The following is an 18,628-nucleotide window of genomic DNA, read 5'->3' as shown; positions in this document are numbered from 1 at the left end:
AGAGAGAGTAGAGTTTACAAAGCTGCAAACGCTAGGGCCTAGGTGGAAGCCAACTACCAACCCGTTCTCCTGCAGAGCGGCTGGTGGGTTTGAACCACTGGCCTTTTGCGTAGGGGGCTGTGAGTGGGGATCTGCTCAGGGGCAGCGAGTGTGTACTGAGAATTAGATCGTGCTTGCCAGAGCTCATCAGTGGGACATCCAACACTTCCTAGGCTTTGGTTTCCTCTCATTCATTGCAATCCCCCGCTTCTCTCACGTCCACCCTGGGTTTTCCGTTTCCATCCCTCCTCCTCTCCTCACCCATCTGAACTTTGCCCTCAGGTCAAAGTTGCCCTTTTGATCTTAAACCAAACCAAAAGCCAAACTTACTGCCATGAGTCAACTTGACCCTTTATGGTTGATGATTGAGTCTAAGGTCTGTGAGCCTCTTTGGAATTATTGTTCCCTTATAAACATGGCTATTGTTTAGCTGGAAATGGCACCCCGGGGGCGAGTTCAGATCCAGACCCATCTCTCTAGAACCCGTCAGCCTGGCTCTTTCCTGATTTTGAGTTTTGTTCCACCCTTTCCTCCCAGGCCACCCAAGACCTTCCCATGCCTCCCTCACCGAGCAGTGGGTGTGGTAGCTGGACACCATCTAGTTATTTTGCTCACAGCGTTGTAGTGACTGATCTGGGTGTGGCCACTGGTCCATTGGAGCCATTGTGTCTGTGCGTCTTTTGATTTTGAGCATCTTTCTTTTCTCCAGATGGGGAAAGACCAACAGCTGTATCTTAGGTACAGCTTGGAAGACCCCAGACACTACTCGCCAAAGCAGGAGACGGAACATTGTCTTTGCAACTAATCCTATGCCAAATTGACGGGAGCATAGTGTAGTCCTCCAAGGTCACTAATAAACTCGGGTCACTTTGCATCTATATGCTACGGACATCTATAGCAGCGATCATAGATGTCATTCTGTGCCTGAATGAGGAGTATCCTTTCATGGTCACCGGTCACTAGCGCTTCCTTCTGGGGAGATGCCCACTCAACTCTTTTGCCCATTTGTCGAACAAGTCATCTCTTCCTACTGCTTTGAATCAGCCTTTGATGTATGCTGACAAGTTGTTCTGTGGGTTACAGATACATTTCCCCAGCGGAGCTTGCTTCCCTCACTCTCTTAAAGACACGTTTGGATGAAGAGATGCTCCCAGCCCCATTGGTCAGCATTTTCTGTGTAGTTGTCCTTCATGTTCTTCTCCCACTGCAGCCCCCGCATGCCCTGGACCCCTGGGCTAGACTGACACCCACCAATCTGATGCGCTCTTCACCCTCTCTTCCCACCGTAGAACACCAGCCTTCCACCACTCACCTTCCTTTTCTGCCCCAGGTGTGGTAGAGCCAAGGACCAGCTCAGATGCCACCAACAGGACTGTGACCCCAGCCCCACCCCCCTCCTCAGCCCAGCAGGGCCACCCCAGCAGCCTTGGCATGCCACAGCATCACCGGACAAGCAGGCACCCCACTGACATCTGTAGATGGCACAGGGCCAGCTTCAGAATAGTGGAGTGGCCAGGCAGAGCTGCGGCATCACCCAGGCCGGCCAGGTTTGTGGCTGTCTGCTGAGCACGACCCCTGGGCATCCATGCTGCCGCCGGAGAGCGCACTCGGGAGCATCAGTGAGGTTGTGAGCAGTGCAGGGACACACGACAGGAGCTGTGGCCTTAAGCCTTTTGAGGTCCATCCTCTACACAGCTCCCCGGGGCCGGGCAGTCGGACAGAGAACACAAACCAGGCACCTGTTTGTGGTGGGGCCATTTCCCCAGCGTTCTCCGAAAGGACCCACTGAGTAGAGACCCTCAGAGGGAACCCCAAAGAATATTGTACAAACTGACTGGCTCTCTGGAACTTTGTGAATTCATTTATCGAAATCATGATAAGTAAGCTGTATAACATACAATCCATGTGTAAAAAGCAACAAATGCTCAAAATCGAAATAAAACCCCCTGGTGAAGTGCTTGGCTTCTGTTCTGTTCTGAAGCACTTAATAAGGCGTAGGCAGGGCTGCGGCCTTGCTGGGCAGGGATGCGTGTGTGCAAGCAGACACTGGCCTACCTGCTCACCCCACCCAGGCTTTAGGAGCCTCGTGTGAGGGCAGGGGAAAAAGGCTGGGCACCAAAGCTTGGGCAGGAATATGCTCCTTTTCAGGCAGGTCAGTGGGCACAGGTGATACCTACCTGGTACCTCTCAAGAAGTTGGGTGCCAACCCCCAGGACCCTCCTCTGACAGTTCAGCTGCAGCAGCAGAAGGGGTCATGACCTCCACTTTCAAGCACTGCCAACCCCACCCATGGCCCTGTGATCTCAGTGGGTGGTAGTATCTTGGCCCCAAGATAGAACTGGTCCATGGTGGCAACAGTCCTGGGGCAGGAGGCTGGCATGCTGGGACTGCGTGCGAGGTGGGGCTGCTATGGGAGTCAGGGACCATGTAATCCAGGTGGTGGGTGGGCCAGCACACCCAGGGCCTGGAATCATGTAGGCTGGCAGAGGGCACAACCCACTGCATGGCTGTACCAGCAGACAGTACTGTCCCTGCAGGCTTGTACCAGGAGACCCCACACAGCAATACCATAGCTGGGCCCTGCTCTCTAAAGTTCAGGAGCTGGCACCTCCGGTGGACCTGCTGTATGAGTCCCCAAGGGCCACACATTGGAACATACTGACGGGGGGGGGGGGGGACTTAAAGCAGCAGGATTCTCTTCTGGGAACTCTGGCCTTCTTGCAGAGACTTAGGGACTTGGTGGCAACAGAAGAGACAGCCCCATGAGGCCAACATGGCCTGTCCAAAGGGATAGGCAGCCTGGGCCACTCGGGATGGGGTGGGAGGGTCTCTAAGCCCCTAAGTCTCCCTGAAAAACAGGCAAGAGGGAAGGTTTGAATGCCCCATAGCCACTACGGACTATCCCTCTTGCTCATGCTCAGGCTGGTGCAAGCGCTGCACAGCAGCTCAGCGTCCGGCTTGCCAGCCCTGCCAACTGGCCTTACCATGGACGTGGCATTTTCGCCTGTGGTCCTGGTGCTGCCTCTGAAATTGGACATGCAGGGCCCGCTTGTGTTGTCTCAGCCTGTCGCTGTTGTGCACAGACGAAGGTGTGCACGAAGCGTCTGAAGGAGCCTCTCTGGACTGTCTGCAGTACCCCTGACACCTCTCCCCCCCCCGCCAAGGCAGAGTCCACTCTAGATGGTTCAAGCTGAGGCTGGCTGAGCCTGTCCCTCAACTCTGACACCATGGGTGGGACCCAGGTTCCCATCTACCCAGAATCCCTAATCCCTGCTCGTCCCTCCCCTCTCATTGTGGTGAAAGAACATGCTTGATCCTGCCCCGCACGGCAGTGCTCAGACATGGTGTTGGGCTCGGTGCGCCCCTTTACTCCCCAGGAGCAGCCCTCACCCATCAGCCTGGCAGAAGCCACATACCCTCGGGAACCTACTTCTACCCCGGGGGACAGTGCTCAGCGTTGGGGTGTGGGCTGATCCTCAGGCCTGGATAGGTTAACCTGACGTCACACGTGGCCATGTATGATCATTTGACCTTTCGTTTTGTCTTTCAAAAAAATGTGTGCCACTAGGTGGGCAAGGCCATGGGATCTGATACTGACAGGGTCCCTGCCCTAGGTGTCTCTTAGAAAACGTAAAATGAGCAGGTAAGTCAGCAAAGCTGGGGGAAGATAGGCGCCCCTCCCCACCCCCTGTGGAGAGCTCCCAGGAATTCACAGCTGAAGCTTCCCCCAGAGCCAGCACCGTGATGCAGATTTCTGACTGTAGGAAATGGAGCTGTTTATTAAAACTGCCCACTTGTGGTGGTCTTTTCATAGCAGCGCCAGTTCACTCTGACACTGCCCATCTTGTGGGCAGGGACGCTGAACCTTGGGATAGATGCTAGGATAATGAAAAAGCCCAGATCTGATTTCAAGTCCAGGCACTGCCTCTGCGTGAGGGTGGTGATCTGCAGCCTGCTCAGAAGCTACCCCATGAGGACCGGCTCGGGCCCAGAGCGTCTCTAAGTAGGGGCTCCAAACAGGGTGTGGCAGACGCCTGATTCTCCGGCCATCAGCCATGACGGCAGGCATGGTCTGACTTCAGTCTGAAAGACAAGGTTACCGCAGCACCACACGCCACGGCCCACTTTGTCCAGGACCCCCTGGCTCTGCCCCCTCCACGGCCCACCTCCAGCCCACCACCTGTGACTCTGGCCCAGAAACCCCTTCCTGGCCTTGCCAGCCCCTCCCCCTCCCAAAAGGAGGGAGAAACAAAGGAGGAAATGTTAGATTTCTCAGCTGAGAAATACCTTGGTCCTTGGCTTCGCACGAGAAAAAAAATTCACGCCGAAGCCTGGTTTGTGGTCCAAGTAGGTTTTATAAAGGATAGAAGCAGTTTCGGGTATTACAGTAAACCAAACACAAGCCAGAGAGAGAGAGAGACTGCGGCCAGGCCACTCGGGGCCACAGAAGAGTAACTAGAAAGGAGACTTCAGGTGTGTGTGTGGGGTAGGGGGGTGCTTTGAGGAGGGGGCGAGAGAGAGAGAAAGAGAGGGAGTCTCAAAGTTTCTAGCTTTGGCTTCTCAGGGCCCCTTTTGGTACCATTGACCCCCATTGGCTGAATTAAGCCCACCTAGCCTAGATGGGGGCCAATCCAGGTATAACACCCACCTAGGTGTACCACCCCTTCCTGGCTCAGTGCCTGAATTTGGAGCATGCTCAGTAGACCACCTGGTCCCTATTCTGGCTACCTAACTTTTCCCCCACTGAAGAGGTATGGACCCAAATCTTGGGGTACTGGGCGACATCTCTAGCTGCTTCCTGCTGGCAAAGGGGCACGGAGTGGGGCTTTGGGTGTACACCCTTCCTGCTCTGTTGGAAGGGGTTGTCCACTCAGGGCCCGCGATACATGAAGTTGGGGTGATCCAGGAGCTGGTGATCCTGGGGTTGGCACACTGGATTCAGAGACCTTGAGAACTTCTGAAAGTGGAAACAACACAGGTGGACAGTTTAGAGGAGACAGGGAGGGGCAAGGCTATGAGATGCAGTGCCCTTGGAGGTCGGGATTAGCGTCCTGTTCACTTTAAACCCAGGAACAGGGTAAAAGCATTGACTGGTGTAAAGACTGTGAGGGGCCTGAGGTAGGGTTCTCTGTGGAGCACGTATCTGTCCTGGGGTGGCAGTGAAATACCCCCAAACAGCTCTCAAGGGTGCTGGTCTGTATGCTTCACTTCTGAGGGATATGGGTGCAGCAGCTTCCACGGTTTCACCTGTGAATGGTGCCCGGGGTCCAGGGAAGAAGGTGGGGACAAGATGGGCAGCCCAGCATGTAGAAGGACAGCCACTGACCTGGCTGCCACATTGATTGCTCACTCGAGGGTCCAGACCCGCTGCAGCTCTCTTGCTGCTTCGCTGGCCGGGCCGGGCCGATCTTCAGTGAGCAGCTGCTCACTGGCCTGTGAGTGCCTTCCTCTTGACTGTCTGCCATGGGACAAGGGGCACCCTGGGGGCCAGCTTGACTACGGGGGTGGTATGACCCTCAGGTGGGCCTATTCCGGCTAGAGCAGTTCCGTGCCCAGTGGCCCGGTTCCCGACACACTTGGCACTTTGGTCACGGGTCTGGGAAACCCGGGAGGCAGTTGACGGGCATTTAGCAAGTGCAGCCAGTACCTGGGCATGCCTGATGTCCGTCCTTCTCTCCTCCTGAGCCCGCACCTCCCTGTCCTGTCCCCTATTGTAAAAAAGCAGCATTAGCACCAGCAACCACCTCTTCTAGGGGATCTCCTTCAGGCTTCTGCTCTAACTTTTGTAGCCTCTGCTGCTCCAGCTTCTCTGGGTCAAATCTACCCCAATTGGACAGAATACACCAAAGTGGGGGTTCCCTGTGTCACCAAACTGCCCGTCCCCATCTAGAAAACAATTAACAGAGAAGTCACAAGAACTCCATGCCTCAAGGTCAGTGACTGCAGTTTCAGCGCGAGCCACTAGGGTGCCGTGAATCTGGGGGAGGTCGGGGACCCCAGCCTTTGCCGGCGAACGGGGCCCCGACTGTTTTCTAGACAGCAAGCACTGGCCACTCACTTGGGTGACTGTACAGGGCCTATGGAGAGAACTACCAGTCATTCATGGACCTCTGAAGGTGAGACCACTGCTTGGAGCGGCCTCCCAGTAGCCTTCAAAGGTGGACACTGGCAGGAGCAGGCTCTGGAACCTGTGAAGGGGTGGAGTGATAGATCAGTAGCTCAGGGAACCTTTAGGGAAATTGAAGCTGCAACAGTGTATCCAGCCAAAGATCCCAATTTCCCTAAAGCGTCCCTGAGCTACTGACCTCTCAGGAGCTATCCCAAATGTGCCGAAGGCGGTGTTGCTGAAAGGTGAAAGTTACGCAGGCTGGACTTCCAGACACCTTTGACCCAGGCTTTGGCAACAGAAAACCACCTGGTAGGAAAAATAACCAAAAACCAAAATAGCATGCTGGCAGAAGTTAAGGCAGCTTGTTTGTAAAACCAGGAGAAAGCTACAGGGAAGGGAAATGGGAGGAAAAGGTCTGACCCCGGGACTTGGGGGGCTTGGGGGAGGCTAACCTCCAGGGCAAGACAGCCAGCCCACTAAGTGCCGCCCCCAGCCCCCCATGTGTTTGGCGTGACTGGTGCCACCTTGCTGGGGAGCAGAGAGTCACGTGGCCGGGAACATGGGAGCCTCCACATACGCGGGTCAAGCCACTGAAACCAGCGTCCTGCAGGGACCAACAGGGATAACTTACATGTGTGCACGGTGGCTGTCTAGCCGGCCGGCACGCAGAGCAGACCACTGACAAGCAAAAGGGGTCTGGGGAGTGAGATTCCCCAACCCTGCAGGCAGCAGCGTTCCCGTCCCCTCCCAGGACTCGAGTCTGGGGAGAGCATGTGAGCCCCTGGAAACAGAGGGGCAGACCCACAGCCCCGTATACCTATAGGGAGCACAGATGGAAAGACAGACACGAGAGGATGGGGCTACTGCAACACAAAGAGCCAGCTCCCGCAACTTCTGAAAGTCCAGGCTCGCAGCCTTTCCAAATCGCGCGCAGTACAGTTTTCAAGTCCAGCTGAGCTGCTGTTTTCTCAGCCTTCTATACCGGAGTCACGGTACCATAAGGTGTACCGCCCACCTAGGTGTACCAACCTGGGCCCTATTCTGCCTACCTAACGGAAAGACTCTGCTAAGGACAGGAGGAGCTGGTCCCTTCGGAGAGGCCAGAGCAGATGCTGAGCACATACAGAACTCTCACGGTGTCTGGAAGAGCCTGGCAGCCTGGTTCTTCCCAAGGCCACCACCACGGTCAGGCGCTTTTGTGCCGCCATTGAGTCTGTGTGGCCTCACAGAGGCAGGGTAGAACTTTCGAGACCAACTCTGTACGCGGGCGTACAAAGTCCCTCCTTCCTCCCGCAGGACCACTGATGGTTTCAAACACCTGACCTTGCGGGGAGCAGCCAAGATTACAGCCACTCTCCTGCCGGGTGTCATGCTTCTGCCAGCCAGTCAGTCACATCACTACTTCCATCTCACACACATGCTCACTTCTCTCTCTCTCTCTCACACACACACACGAGGCAGAGAGGATAAGCTGGCTGCTGCTCATCCCCAAAGCCCCCGTGTTCAGACCTAAAGGGCAGCCCGGCCCCGGGGGGCTATGAGCAGGACTTTGGGACCTCCAGTCCTGCAGGAGACAGGAGGGACAGCCCAAGGAGCTGTATTTAAAGACCATTCTGCAGGGTGCCGGGCATGGAGCATTTGGGCACTGGTAGGCTGTCTTGGCCAAAGCCTCTCCTAAGATAGAGAAATTCAACCCAGATGGATTTAAACCAAGAAAGGGGACTAGCTCCAATAACGGAAAAGGTCCAGGGTAATAGCTTTCAGCAAGGCTGGGCAGGCCCAAGGCCTCAGTTCAGGAGCCTGGTTCTCCATCTTCAACTCTGGTGTTGTCTGTGTCTTTATTCACGAGCTCTCCTCTCGAGGCACCCAGCAGCTCCACACGCCATCCACCAGGTCAGCCCCCCACAGACAAAAACCCTCTTTCCTAAAGCTGCCAGCCTGAGTGGCTGACCTGGGCGAGGGTCCTCCCTGGAGCCCGTCCAGGAAAGGTGGTACAGAAGGGTAGTGTTGAACCTGCAGAGCTTGCCGAAGGCTTGGCTCTGGGGGGCTGGCTGTTACAGCCTGTGAGTGTATGTGTGTACACACACGTATATGCATGACGCATGATGCCGTGGCCACCTTTTGACTTGGGCATCCAGAGCCAGCCCCTCCTCCTGTCTCAGACTGGTCCTCAGTCCAGGTCTAAGCCCTGCAGCACCATGGGGAGCGGGGACAAGAGAGAAAAATCAGGGGGCTGTGGCCAAGGTCAGCCAGCAGTACTCTCTCATTTCACCAGCAGACTTCTGCTCAGGCAAGGTCCCATGTCAGCAGCCCACTGTCCAGCGGCACTAGTGGCCCTCAGCCTGCTCTAGGACCCTCAGTCTGGCTCAGGGATGGGGCTAAGTATCCAGAAAAGAGTCTCTGGTCTCCAAAGCACCTGCTATGTGAGTTGGAAGTGCATGATTCCGGGGCTGCTTGGAAGTCCCCTGGTCTCCCACTTACAATCAGGATGCTGCCATGTGAGCTGCGTTGCGTGGACTTGGTTTACCAGAATGAGATCGGGAAGCATCTTGTTCTCCGCCACAAGGCTCTTCGAGCCTGACCCCTTCCCAGAGCCGGACTGGACGGTGTGATGATGGGGTAGAACGTCTGAGGACTAGAGGAAGATGGAGCAGGGTGAAGAAACCTGCCCCTCTGGTTCTCGGGTGTTGCCCACCACTCATCCCCTTTACCTCCCCAGCCCCAGAGCCTCACTCACCAACAACTGACAATCCATTTCTTTGCTGTGGGGCCAAGTCCAAGCTCCGGCACTGTGATCCTACCACCCGCTGCTGAGGGACCTAGTCTCCCCGAGTACGTTTTTCTCTGTAAAAGGGGTAGCAACAGACTGACTATCTTGTGAGTCCTGGGGGTTACCTGCTGGGCTGTGATCTGCAGTGATGCTCAGGGTCAGCAGTTTGAAACTATCAGCCACACCGAGGGAGAAATTCAGGACTTTCTCTTCCCCAAAAAGTGACAGTCTCAGAAACTCACAGAGGCAGTTGTCCCCTGTCCTGTACAGTGGCTGTGAGTCAGCAGCGACTCAATAGCCACGGATTTTGTTTGGAGTAAAAGGCAACGTGTGTGTGACCACAGACAAATAGTTCATGTGATGGCGGGAGGCCAGCACACCTGAACCCTCACTTGGCCTCTGGCAAAGGAGCTGGCATCCTGCAGGGGCTCAGAGTACTTTCTGAAATGGTAGGCGATATACCACATGTCAGGCCAGGCCATTACTTGGCACAAGTGAGTCCTTGGACCACACCATGGTTGTAGCCTCAAGAAGTTCTCATCCCCTGGCCAGCTTCAGGGGTGAGCGCAGCTGTGAGGTGGGGACACCGGTGGCTAGTGGTAGAGTTTTCAGCTTCCCGTGGGAAGCCAACGCATGTCAAATGCCACCCTCACCTGTCTGTGGAGACACACTGTAATACATGCTAACCAGGAAGAGGCCGAGCAGGCTTGGATTCCGGAGGAGGCTCTTGTGTCCAGGGACTGCCCATCCTTCGAGAGCACAAGCTATGGGGCTGGGTTGGCTGGTTCTTCTTGTGACTTAGCAGGGCGGTCAGCCAGAATGCTGTCCACTGGGAGAGGATGAAAACTGTACAGGACACAGAGGGGATACCATGCCCCCCACGTTCTTCCCTTTTCAGGGGCAGGTCAGTTTAGTGTGTAGAATGTTTCTTGGGCTGGGCAGCCAGGACCCAACACAACAGGCCCATCAGCTGGCAGTGCCATGGCCGCTTGCCCAGACGCCTCCAGGAAGCCTCCCGAGATGGTTCTCTAGAGAAACAACCCAGGATACTATGAATATAGAAAAGGATACGTTTTTATACTAAGAAGGAATATACCAGCTAATTAGTCCACAAAGCAGTACAGAGGGCTCAGTTCAGCTCACTTTGTGGAGCAGTTAATACACTAAAGGTCCTTTGACTCTCTCCTGCTGCGGGTCCAAGGTCAAGGAAGCAGACAGCAGGGTAGGGAACCAGACCCAATGGAGTCTCAAGTTCTAGCAATGCACACATGCCAACACCAACATGATCTACCAGCAGCCAACACGATCCACCAAATCCACCAGCAGCCAACACTATCCACCGGATCCACCAGCAACAGGGTGCAGTAGGTCTCCAAGGAGCCTCAAATTCCAAGGCAACATGATCCACGGGTTGGCTCAGCCCACAGGTAGTGCAGTGCGCCATTGAAGCAAAGGAGTAGCTCAAGCAGCAGCATGCTGGTCTGCTCACCAGGGAGAAAGAGAGAGGAAGACAGGTCTCAGAGAGCATTTATGTCGGTCACCCTCCAATCAAGCTGTGACCTGATTAAACTCCGCCCACATGTTCCTAGGAGACCTATTATTGTGACAACAAACATAACTCACTCGGATTGCCCCATTGTACAGATGAGGAAACTAAGGCGTGGGGAGGTGACACCATTCTCAGTATGCCTCAGCTGAAGGCTCAGTATCAAATCCAGGCTTATGTGCTTCTGAAATCCAAGCTGTTCCCTTACCACTAGGCAGAATACAGAGAGCCTATTTCCAGAAAACAGAGAACTAGTCAGTTTCTAGTGGCATCAGTGATTTCACGGTGACTTTTCCAGAAGGTGTGATTTTTCTCTACTGGGTGCATTTTGGAGCAGGAGCCCTGGTGGTGTAGTGATTACACACTGGACTGTGATCCACATGGTCAGCAGTTCAAAACCACCAGCAGCCCCTCTGAAGAAAGACTGAGATTTCTACTCCTGTCAACAGTTACAGTCTCAGAAATCCACAGAGGTCTCTGAGTCAGCATTGACTTGATGGCAGTGAGTTTTGGTTTGACCTTGAACTACCACTGCCTCTAGTCCCCAGGGTCACAGCTCCTGCTGGGAAAGCTGAGCTGGGGGCACAACTGAGCATTAGTGGAGCCCAGGTAGGAGAGGAGTCAATTAGCATCAGACAGAATTCCATGCAGAAAGGGTAAAACTGGTATTTCAGAATTTACCTGACAGATAGCTCGCCATTCCAATGTCTCGAATGCTGGCCTCAGCCTTGACAACTGATCCTGTGGCAGACCACTTCACACCAGTGTCTGCCCGACTCCACAAAATCTCCACTCGCAGGGCACCTCCTTAGTTGTTTCAATTAACATTCTCTGGTTTATCTCCGTGGTTTCTCATCGTTGCAATGGCTACTCAGAAACAGACAAAATTCACAACGAAAGGGTTTATTTAGGATGTTAGCAAGTTGTAAGGCCAGTGAGAAATGCGCAGGGTCGTTGGTTACCAGGACATATTACGAAGTTTCATTCATATCTACTAAGCAGTGCCCAAGGGGGCAGGCATACCATTCTGCTGTAAAGCCTCAGGCATTCCGTTCCAGCTCTGTGGGGCAGCAAACTCAACTCCATGAATTAAGTGCCCAGAGGCACCCACTATTCCACAAGCCAACATCCAGCACAAAGGCCCCAACTCACTCCGTGGGCTGGGGAGTCCATCACTGTGGTCCACGCTCTGGCTCTCGGTCCGGCTGCTGCTCCTCTGATGTCGACTGCCTTCTGGATGCCGGGAGTTCACAGCACTTCGCTCCTGCCTCCTGCCGGTGTGCTGAGTCACAAGACGTGCTGCTGGTGTACAAAATGCAAACAAACAGCTTGTTCTGGATCTGCCTTCCGAGGGCCTGGGGTTCCAAGTGGGCTTCCCTGCACACGTCCAGCAGGTGAGTACCCTCTCAGGACGCTTCCCTTGTCTCTGCAGGCCTCCGACCCTGAGCGGCAGCCCTGTCATCTCGGACATCTCCTTGATCCGGCTCTCCCCCCACCCTGCTGGTCCTGGGGAGTCCCCCTTCAGTGCCGCCCACCCGTACATGAACCCCCACATGGAGCACTACCTCCGCTCTGTGCACAGCAGCCCCGCACTCTCCATGGTCTCTGCGGCCCGGGGCCTTAGCCCCGCTGACGGTGAGTGGGGCCAGGCTCGGAGGGCGGTGGGGAGCAGCAGGAGGTCCAGGGGCTCTAGAAGGATCACAAGTCTCCCCCTCAAACACTGCTGATTCCCCAGCCTTGATCCCTCAGAGAGTGACCAAGCGGCCATTTTAACTCTATAACGCCGAGCGTGATGTTTTCCATAACGTTTAATTAAATGTATATATTAACCTATATATATTGATAACTATGAAAGCAAAGAATAAAAACAAAACTTTTCCCTGAAATTAAAAATGCAGGCGTTCTAGGGTTAACTCACTTCCCCTGAATAATGGTTTTTGTAATAAATGGATGGTATAAACTGGGGGACTCGGGGAGACACTGGTTTGGGCACTCTTTTGCATGCAGTAGTGCTGGGTAGGGGTTTACCTGGTTATTCAGATCAACCCTAGTTTAGGTGAGGACCATGTGGTTGCAATTCAAGCAAGTCTACCGAAAGTGGTGGTAAGGTGGGAGTGGTCCTCAGGGGTGGTCATGCCCTTCTGCAACAGGCGGCAGGCTGCTGTGTTAGAGGGAGTAGGTTCACCATGAGCTGGTTCTTACCACGGCTCTCTCTGGGCCAGGTGGACCCTGATCTGGCTTTCTGCTTTGGGGTTCCCTTTGCAGGTCAACATAGGGCCTCAGTAGCAGCCCCAACCCCCAAAGCTTCAAGGACAGACAGCAGTGGCTCTCTGTCTTCAATTTAGGTCCTTGAGAGAGATCATTGACTGGCCAGATCAGAGATGAGATGGCCAACCCAGGCCAATTCATTTGAGCCAAAATAACACGATCCATTGGTTCAAATTTGGCTTTGGAGCTATAATTTCCTACTTCTTGTCTCTAGTCCAAAGAGTCCCAGTGGTACTGTCAGTAGGTGTTCAGCTCCTAACCACAAGGTCAGTGGTTCAAATCCACCAGTCGCTCCATGGGAGAACGATGAGGTCGTCCGCGCCTATCAAGATTCTCAAGGAGCCCTTCGGCGTGCAGTGGATTACACACGGAGCTGTGAAAAGAAAAGACAGCGAGGCAAAACCACCCGCTGCTCCCAGGAAAAAATGAGGGGTCCTGTTGCTCCCAGGAAAAAAATGAGGGGTCCTGTTCCCGTACAGAGTTGCAGTCTCCAAAAGTGACAGGGACAGTTTCCCCTTATCCTAGTGGGTCATTACAAGTTGGAATCAACTCCATGGCAGTCAGGTCTAAAGATTTACAGCCTCGGAAAACACGACCGGGTCATTGAGTCTGAAGGGAGAGAGTCCCTAGCCTCACCTCACAGGGCACACATGCTGTTACAGGCCACAGTGGTGAGCACACCTGCGGGCCTGCCCAGTCCGCTGTCTGAGGAAGCACTTCCTCAGCCCCATGGGCCAGAGGCTCTGAGCAGTGTGGTCCCCAGGGTGCTCTCATCGCCAGCTCTGTTCCCACTAGGTGATTGGGCGCCCTTTGCCATTAAATCAGTCTCCTCCCAATTCAGGCACCGGCTGGAATCGCACAGGGAAATGGTTTGCCACCTCTGAAGCAATGCATCTCCCTGATACTGGTGCCTTGTCAGCCCAACCTGAGCTTTTGACGCAACGTGATCCTCACTAAAGAAACCAGACAATGGTCACAGCCAAGGACACTTAAAATACTGGGCCAGGATGTGACTCCCATTCTCAGAAGAGGGCCCCGCCCCTCAGTTCTGAGTCGATCCCGTGATGGTGACCAGGGAAGGGCTGCGGTGCCCAGTGCTGACAGGGACCAACCTTCTTGTGGGAAGTGGGCCGGTTCCTTTCCACACCACCCAGGATAACCCAGTTAGCAGTGGGTTTACCTGAACGAAGCCGGAGAGAGACAAGTCAGACTCAAGATGCCACTGAGGTACTGAGGCTTGCCGGGGAATGGGCCTAACGGTAGCCCCCAAAAGGGGTCTACAGAGATGAGAGTGGGGTGCTCGCAGAACAGGGAAGCAAGAAGAGAGGCCAAAAGGATGGGTTTGCCTCTGGAACCTCTGACCTTGTGAACACCTGGACAGTGAAAGAATAAAGTCCTGTTGCTTTCAATCGCCAGATGGGTGGCAATTTCTGACAGCAGCAACCCGAAGCCAGTCCGTGCAGTAGCAGGGAGACTGGGACCAAGAAAGAGCCCAGCTGTTCTCTGGTCCTGAGCCGGAGACACCCAGAGGGGTTTGTGAGTGGAAGCAAAAAGAAGGAAATGCCCCCCTGGAGAGTCATTTTTTCATCAGGAGTCACTCATCCTGCCAGCTCCTTAGCAGCCCCTAACAAGTTGGCTGGAGAGATGGGGCAGACTGGCTGGTCACCTTGAAGTCTGTTTCCACCAGGGCTCTGAACTGTTTAATTCTACCTTGACCCCTACTGAGAACTTGCCTTTCCACCTCAGAGCCCCTGACTCAGAGTCTGGATTGTAGCAAGTCTCCTAGGTGGCTCTTCCTGATCCCAGGGCAATTGTTATGTATGAGGGCTTCCAAGGGGGTGTGGAAAATTTGCATTGCCTTTACATTCCATTTTTCCACACATTTTTGAAGCTCCCTTGACTGCAAGAATCACCTAGGAATCTTGTTAAGTTGTAACTTGGGATACAGGCGGGGGCTGGGGCGGGGGGGCGTAGTGGCAGGATGGACTGCTTTGAAATCCACTCCCTGCACCCAGTCGCTACTCCATAGTTTCAGGCTGTGACCTTGAGCCGATTGCAAGCCTGTCTTCTGAGGCACCTCTGGATGACTTTGACCCCGTAACCAAGTGTGGGACCCAAGGACTCCCCTCTTGCAGGATGGGCTTGCAATTCACGGTGCTCCCGTTTTGCGCCTCGTGGCAATGTTGTGACCATTGCTGTATGCTCCACTCTCCCCGTGTGACAGACAGGGACGGGTCCCACCTCAAGTGACTATTTAAAACTTCTGGAGGGGGTGGATTGAGCCCTGCAGCCTCACTGGCCCTGGGTCAAGTGATAAGCAGTAGCATCTTGGGCTGGGACCTCTGTTCCTGCCAGGCCTGAACTAGAGCCCTCTGGGTTCTTGGCTGTGACGGCCTCATCCATGGGTCCTGCAGGGTTCCCAGCAGCCAGACTACTGGAACTAGGGGTCAGGACTCCAGGGAAGTGGCCGGAAGAGAGGGATGAGGGTGATGATATGGACAGCGTGGTCAAAGGCATTAGTGGCCAGCCAGCTTGATGCCCGGGAACCTGTGTTAGGCCAAGTTGACCAGAGAAACAAATCCAATGACATGCATATATGTGTAAGAGAGAGCTTTTACATCAAGAAGTCGTATATCAGGAGAACACCCCAGCCCAGTCCAGATCAAGTCCATAAGTCCAATACTTGTCTGTCATTCCAACGCTAGTCCATAAATCCCTCTTCCAACTCGCACAGCCACAAGCAACGATGCAAAATGCAGGAAGATCACCGGCTGGTGGGTGCAAAGTCTTGTGGATCCAATGATGGTGGACACCTCATTGTTTCCCATAAGTCTCAGCATGGCTCACCAGCAGGAAGGTGAAGACAGAGAGAGGAGGGAGGTTCCCAGGACCCTCCTTATGGGAAGGTCATACCCACACAGAGGCACCATCCGGCTGGGACCTGACAGACAGACTGGACTCCACCCCTACCCTTGAAGTCGACGAGAAATTGTGCAACTACCCCAGCGCCCTCTGCAGGCACAGCAGACGTAGGCAGGGAGTGGATGCAGGGAGCAGGATCCACTCTGGTGTCTGCCCACTCCTCGGAGACCCCGTTGGCGTTCGCCAAGACTAACAGTGTTTGAACTACGGTGCTGGTGAAGAACGCAGAAAGCACCATGGGCTGCGAGAAGAGCAACCAGATTTGCCTCGGAAGAAGTGCAGCCAGAATGCTCGTTAGAGGCCAGGTTGATGGGACTCTGTCTCACACGCTTTGGACTTGTCAGGAGAGACCCACCTCAGGAGGAGAACCCCGTGCTTGGGGAAGGCGAGGGGCAGAGCAAAGCGGAAGGCCTTCGACGAGATGGCTGGGCCCAGTGGCTGCAACGATGGCTGACATCTAAGAACAGTGGTGAGGCGGGCACAGGACTGGACAGTGTTTCGTTCTGTTGTACGTAGGGTTGCTGTGAATCGCACATGACAACGGTAACAGCACAGGGGCCAGTGTGGAATTTCAGGGCCCACTAAGCTCTGTGGCTGGGTGGTGTGACTGTGGTGGGTAATTTAACTCTCCAACCGCTGGGTCTCCCCTCACCCCCCGCAGGCCCGTGTCTCCCCAGGAATGCTCTGGAGCAGGGGTTCTCACCCTGTGGGTCACAACCGCTTTGGGGTCTAATGACCCTTTCACAGGGGTCCCCCGATTCCTCACAGTAGCAAAATGACAATAATGAAGTAGCAACGAAAATAATTTTATGGTGGGGGTCACCACCACATGAGGAACTGTATTGAAGGGTCGCGGCCTTAGGGAGGTTGAGAACCCCTGCTCTGGAGGATGATACAACCTGGAGCCACAGTCTGGGGGCCTCCATTTGCATCTCGTCCTTCCTTTGAAGACAGACTCTTATGGACCATCCCTCCGTCTGCATGGAGCACCAAGCCTCTCTGGGGCCCAAGGGGGCAGAGAGGTGATTGTTTCTGGATTTGAGGACTGTGCGGCCTGGCCCCAATCTCCCTCATCAACACGAACAGGGCCCAGGGTCCAGCACAGTGAGATGCCGAGGCAGGGAGCCCCAGGGGACCCCGAGACCTTAGAAGTGGGTTGTGGCCAAGAGGGCCAGGTGTTTGTGGCTCCTTTCTTTGATGGGAAAGATGCAGCCACTCCCCAGTTCTGACCTCTCCCTCTTTCCCACAGTGGCCCATGAGCACCTTAAGGAGAGGGGCTTGTTTGGCCTGCCCCCTCCAGGCACCAGCCCTTCCGACTGTTACCACCAGATGGCCCTCATGGCCGGCCACCCTACACCCTATGGGGACCTACTAATGCAAAGCGGGGGAGCTGCAGGTGTCCCTCATATCCACGACTACCTCACGCCAGTGGACGGTGAGTCCTGGGCTGGGCAGGGGGCAGGACAAGAGATGTGCCGGTCTGGGGGGGAGGGAGGGGAAGGGGGGCGCTTGCAGTCAGGAGAGGTGGGCTCTACCGCACACTGCCCTTCTCACCTCACACAAGAGCCGAGCTTTGCTGGGGAAGAGGATGTAGTCCCAGTAGTGGCAGCCCCTGGGGACTCAGCCCCCATGCCTTCCCCAGGGCGCACGTGGCAGGTAACAATTAATGTCTAGTGATTGATTGGAACGCTTTGGTAAGTGTCCCTGCACGCGCACACTCACGTGCGCACACCCACACACAATTCCTCTCATTGCTTCAGCAACCCAACAAGGCGGAAACGTAGGCTGGGCTGCGGTCCAGTGGCAGGGAGGCACGGGGCAGTGTCAAGGTTGTTGCCTCTTCAGACAGCACAGCAAGGATGCCAGATTGTATGCAGACGGTGTATCCATCAGTCTGCTTGCGCCCAGCAGGGCCTGCTGTTTTCCAAGGGCCGGGAGATGGTACCAGGCCAGCTAGGAAGTAGGTGAGACAAAGGAGCCGTGGCCCGGAGGATCAGGTCCAACAGGTGTCTCCAGAGGGCAGCCAGGGGCAGTCTGGGTGTCTGGGTACTCAGCAGAGATGTCCGCTGCCGGGTGTGAGGGAATGTGTGCTATGACTGTGTGCCTGTGTGTGTGAATGAATGGATGTGCGTCCACGTATGGATGTGAGGGACATTGAAAAGAATACACCTGGCTGCCTCTGTTCTGTGTTTCACGTACATTATCACACGGAGCTTTCCGTCTGAGGCTAGAATCCCCTTGCACACTTTCAGATGACCAGGCTGGGGCTGCGCATGGGCAGGGACTTGCCCTGACCTGTGCTGCGGGGAGTTTCCCCTTGGCCGTGTTTGTGACCAGCCTCAGCTTTCTCCTTCGTACGGCACTGCCTCCAGTCCAGGCCAGATGCACCCAGACGGCCCTCAGGAACCAGGGCAGGAAGTGGGGCTGTGATCTTTTGGGCCTCAGGGAGGACCTGGGGGTCATGTGAAGGAAGAGAGTCTGCCGTGGCCTGCAGACCTGCCAGGGAAGGCAGTGATGAGGTGGCGGTGGGGGCCTGCAACCTTGTCTGGCTGCACTGCGCGAGCCAGACCAGGAGGGGCATGCCTCTGCATGGCCACCTTTTTCCCTCCAAATGCTGCCATCCTGTCGCTCAACCCCCTTGCCAAGAATCCAGAGTCTCCCATGGCTCCCAGAGTCCCACACCGCTTTGCCCTGGCCTCATCCTCCCCATCTGAAATCTACTTCAGCCCCACTCTGCTCAGCTGCAGCTTCCTGCACTGGGTAGGGCCCTTGCCATGTTCCCTCTGCCTAGAATTCTCTCTGCCATTCCCTGCGGGCTGAGGTCCAGATCAGGCACCAGTTCTCCCGTGACATGGCCCAAGTCCAGTCCGGTGCATTAGTGCCGGGGACTCTACATCTCTGTGCTCTGGGAGCCCCACCCGTGCCTATAGCTTACCAGGTATTGAGCCACACAGGGCCCCAGGCAGGCCTAGCC

General features: G+C 55.1%; 1 protein-coding gene across 6 annotated transcripts in view; it reads left to right on the top strand.

Moving 5' to 3' along the window:
- GLI2 (GLI family zinc finger 2) overlaps window positions 1–18,628 on the top strand; it is a 304,945-nt gene that overhangs the window by 253,049 nt on the left and 33,268 nt on the right. For all 6 annotated transcript variants that reach the window (XM_075530227.1, XM_075530225.1, XM_075530224.1 and 3 more), the window contains 2 exons: window positions 11,897–12,099; window positions 16,904–17,089. In XM_075530227.1, the coding sequence (XP_075386342.1) occupies window positions 11,897–12,099; window positions 16,904–17,089 (389 nt within the window). The remainder of the gene's footprint in view (window positions 1–11,896; window positions 12,100–16,903; window positions 17,090–18,628) is intronic.

Source organism: Tenrec ecaudatus, chromosome 13 (assembly GCF_050624435.1).
Source record: "Tenrec ecaudatus isolate mTenEca1 chromosome 13, mTenEca1.hap1, whole genome shotgun sequence".
Lineage (NCBI taxonomy): Eukaryota > Metazoa > Chordata > Mammalia > Afrosoricida > Tenrecidae > Tenrec > Tenrec ecaudatus.
This window is presented reverse-complemented; position numbering and strand designations above follow the sequence as displayed.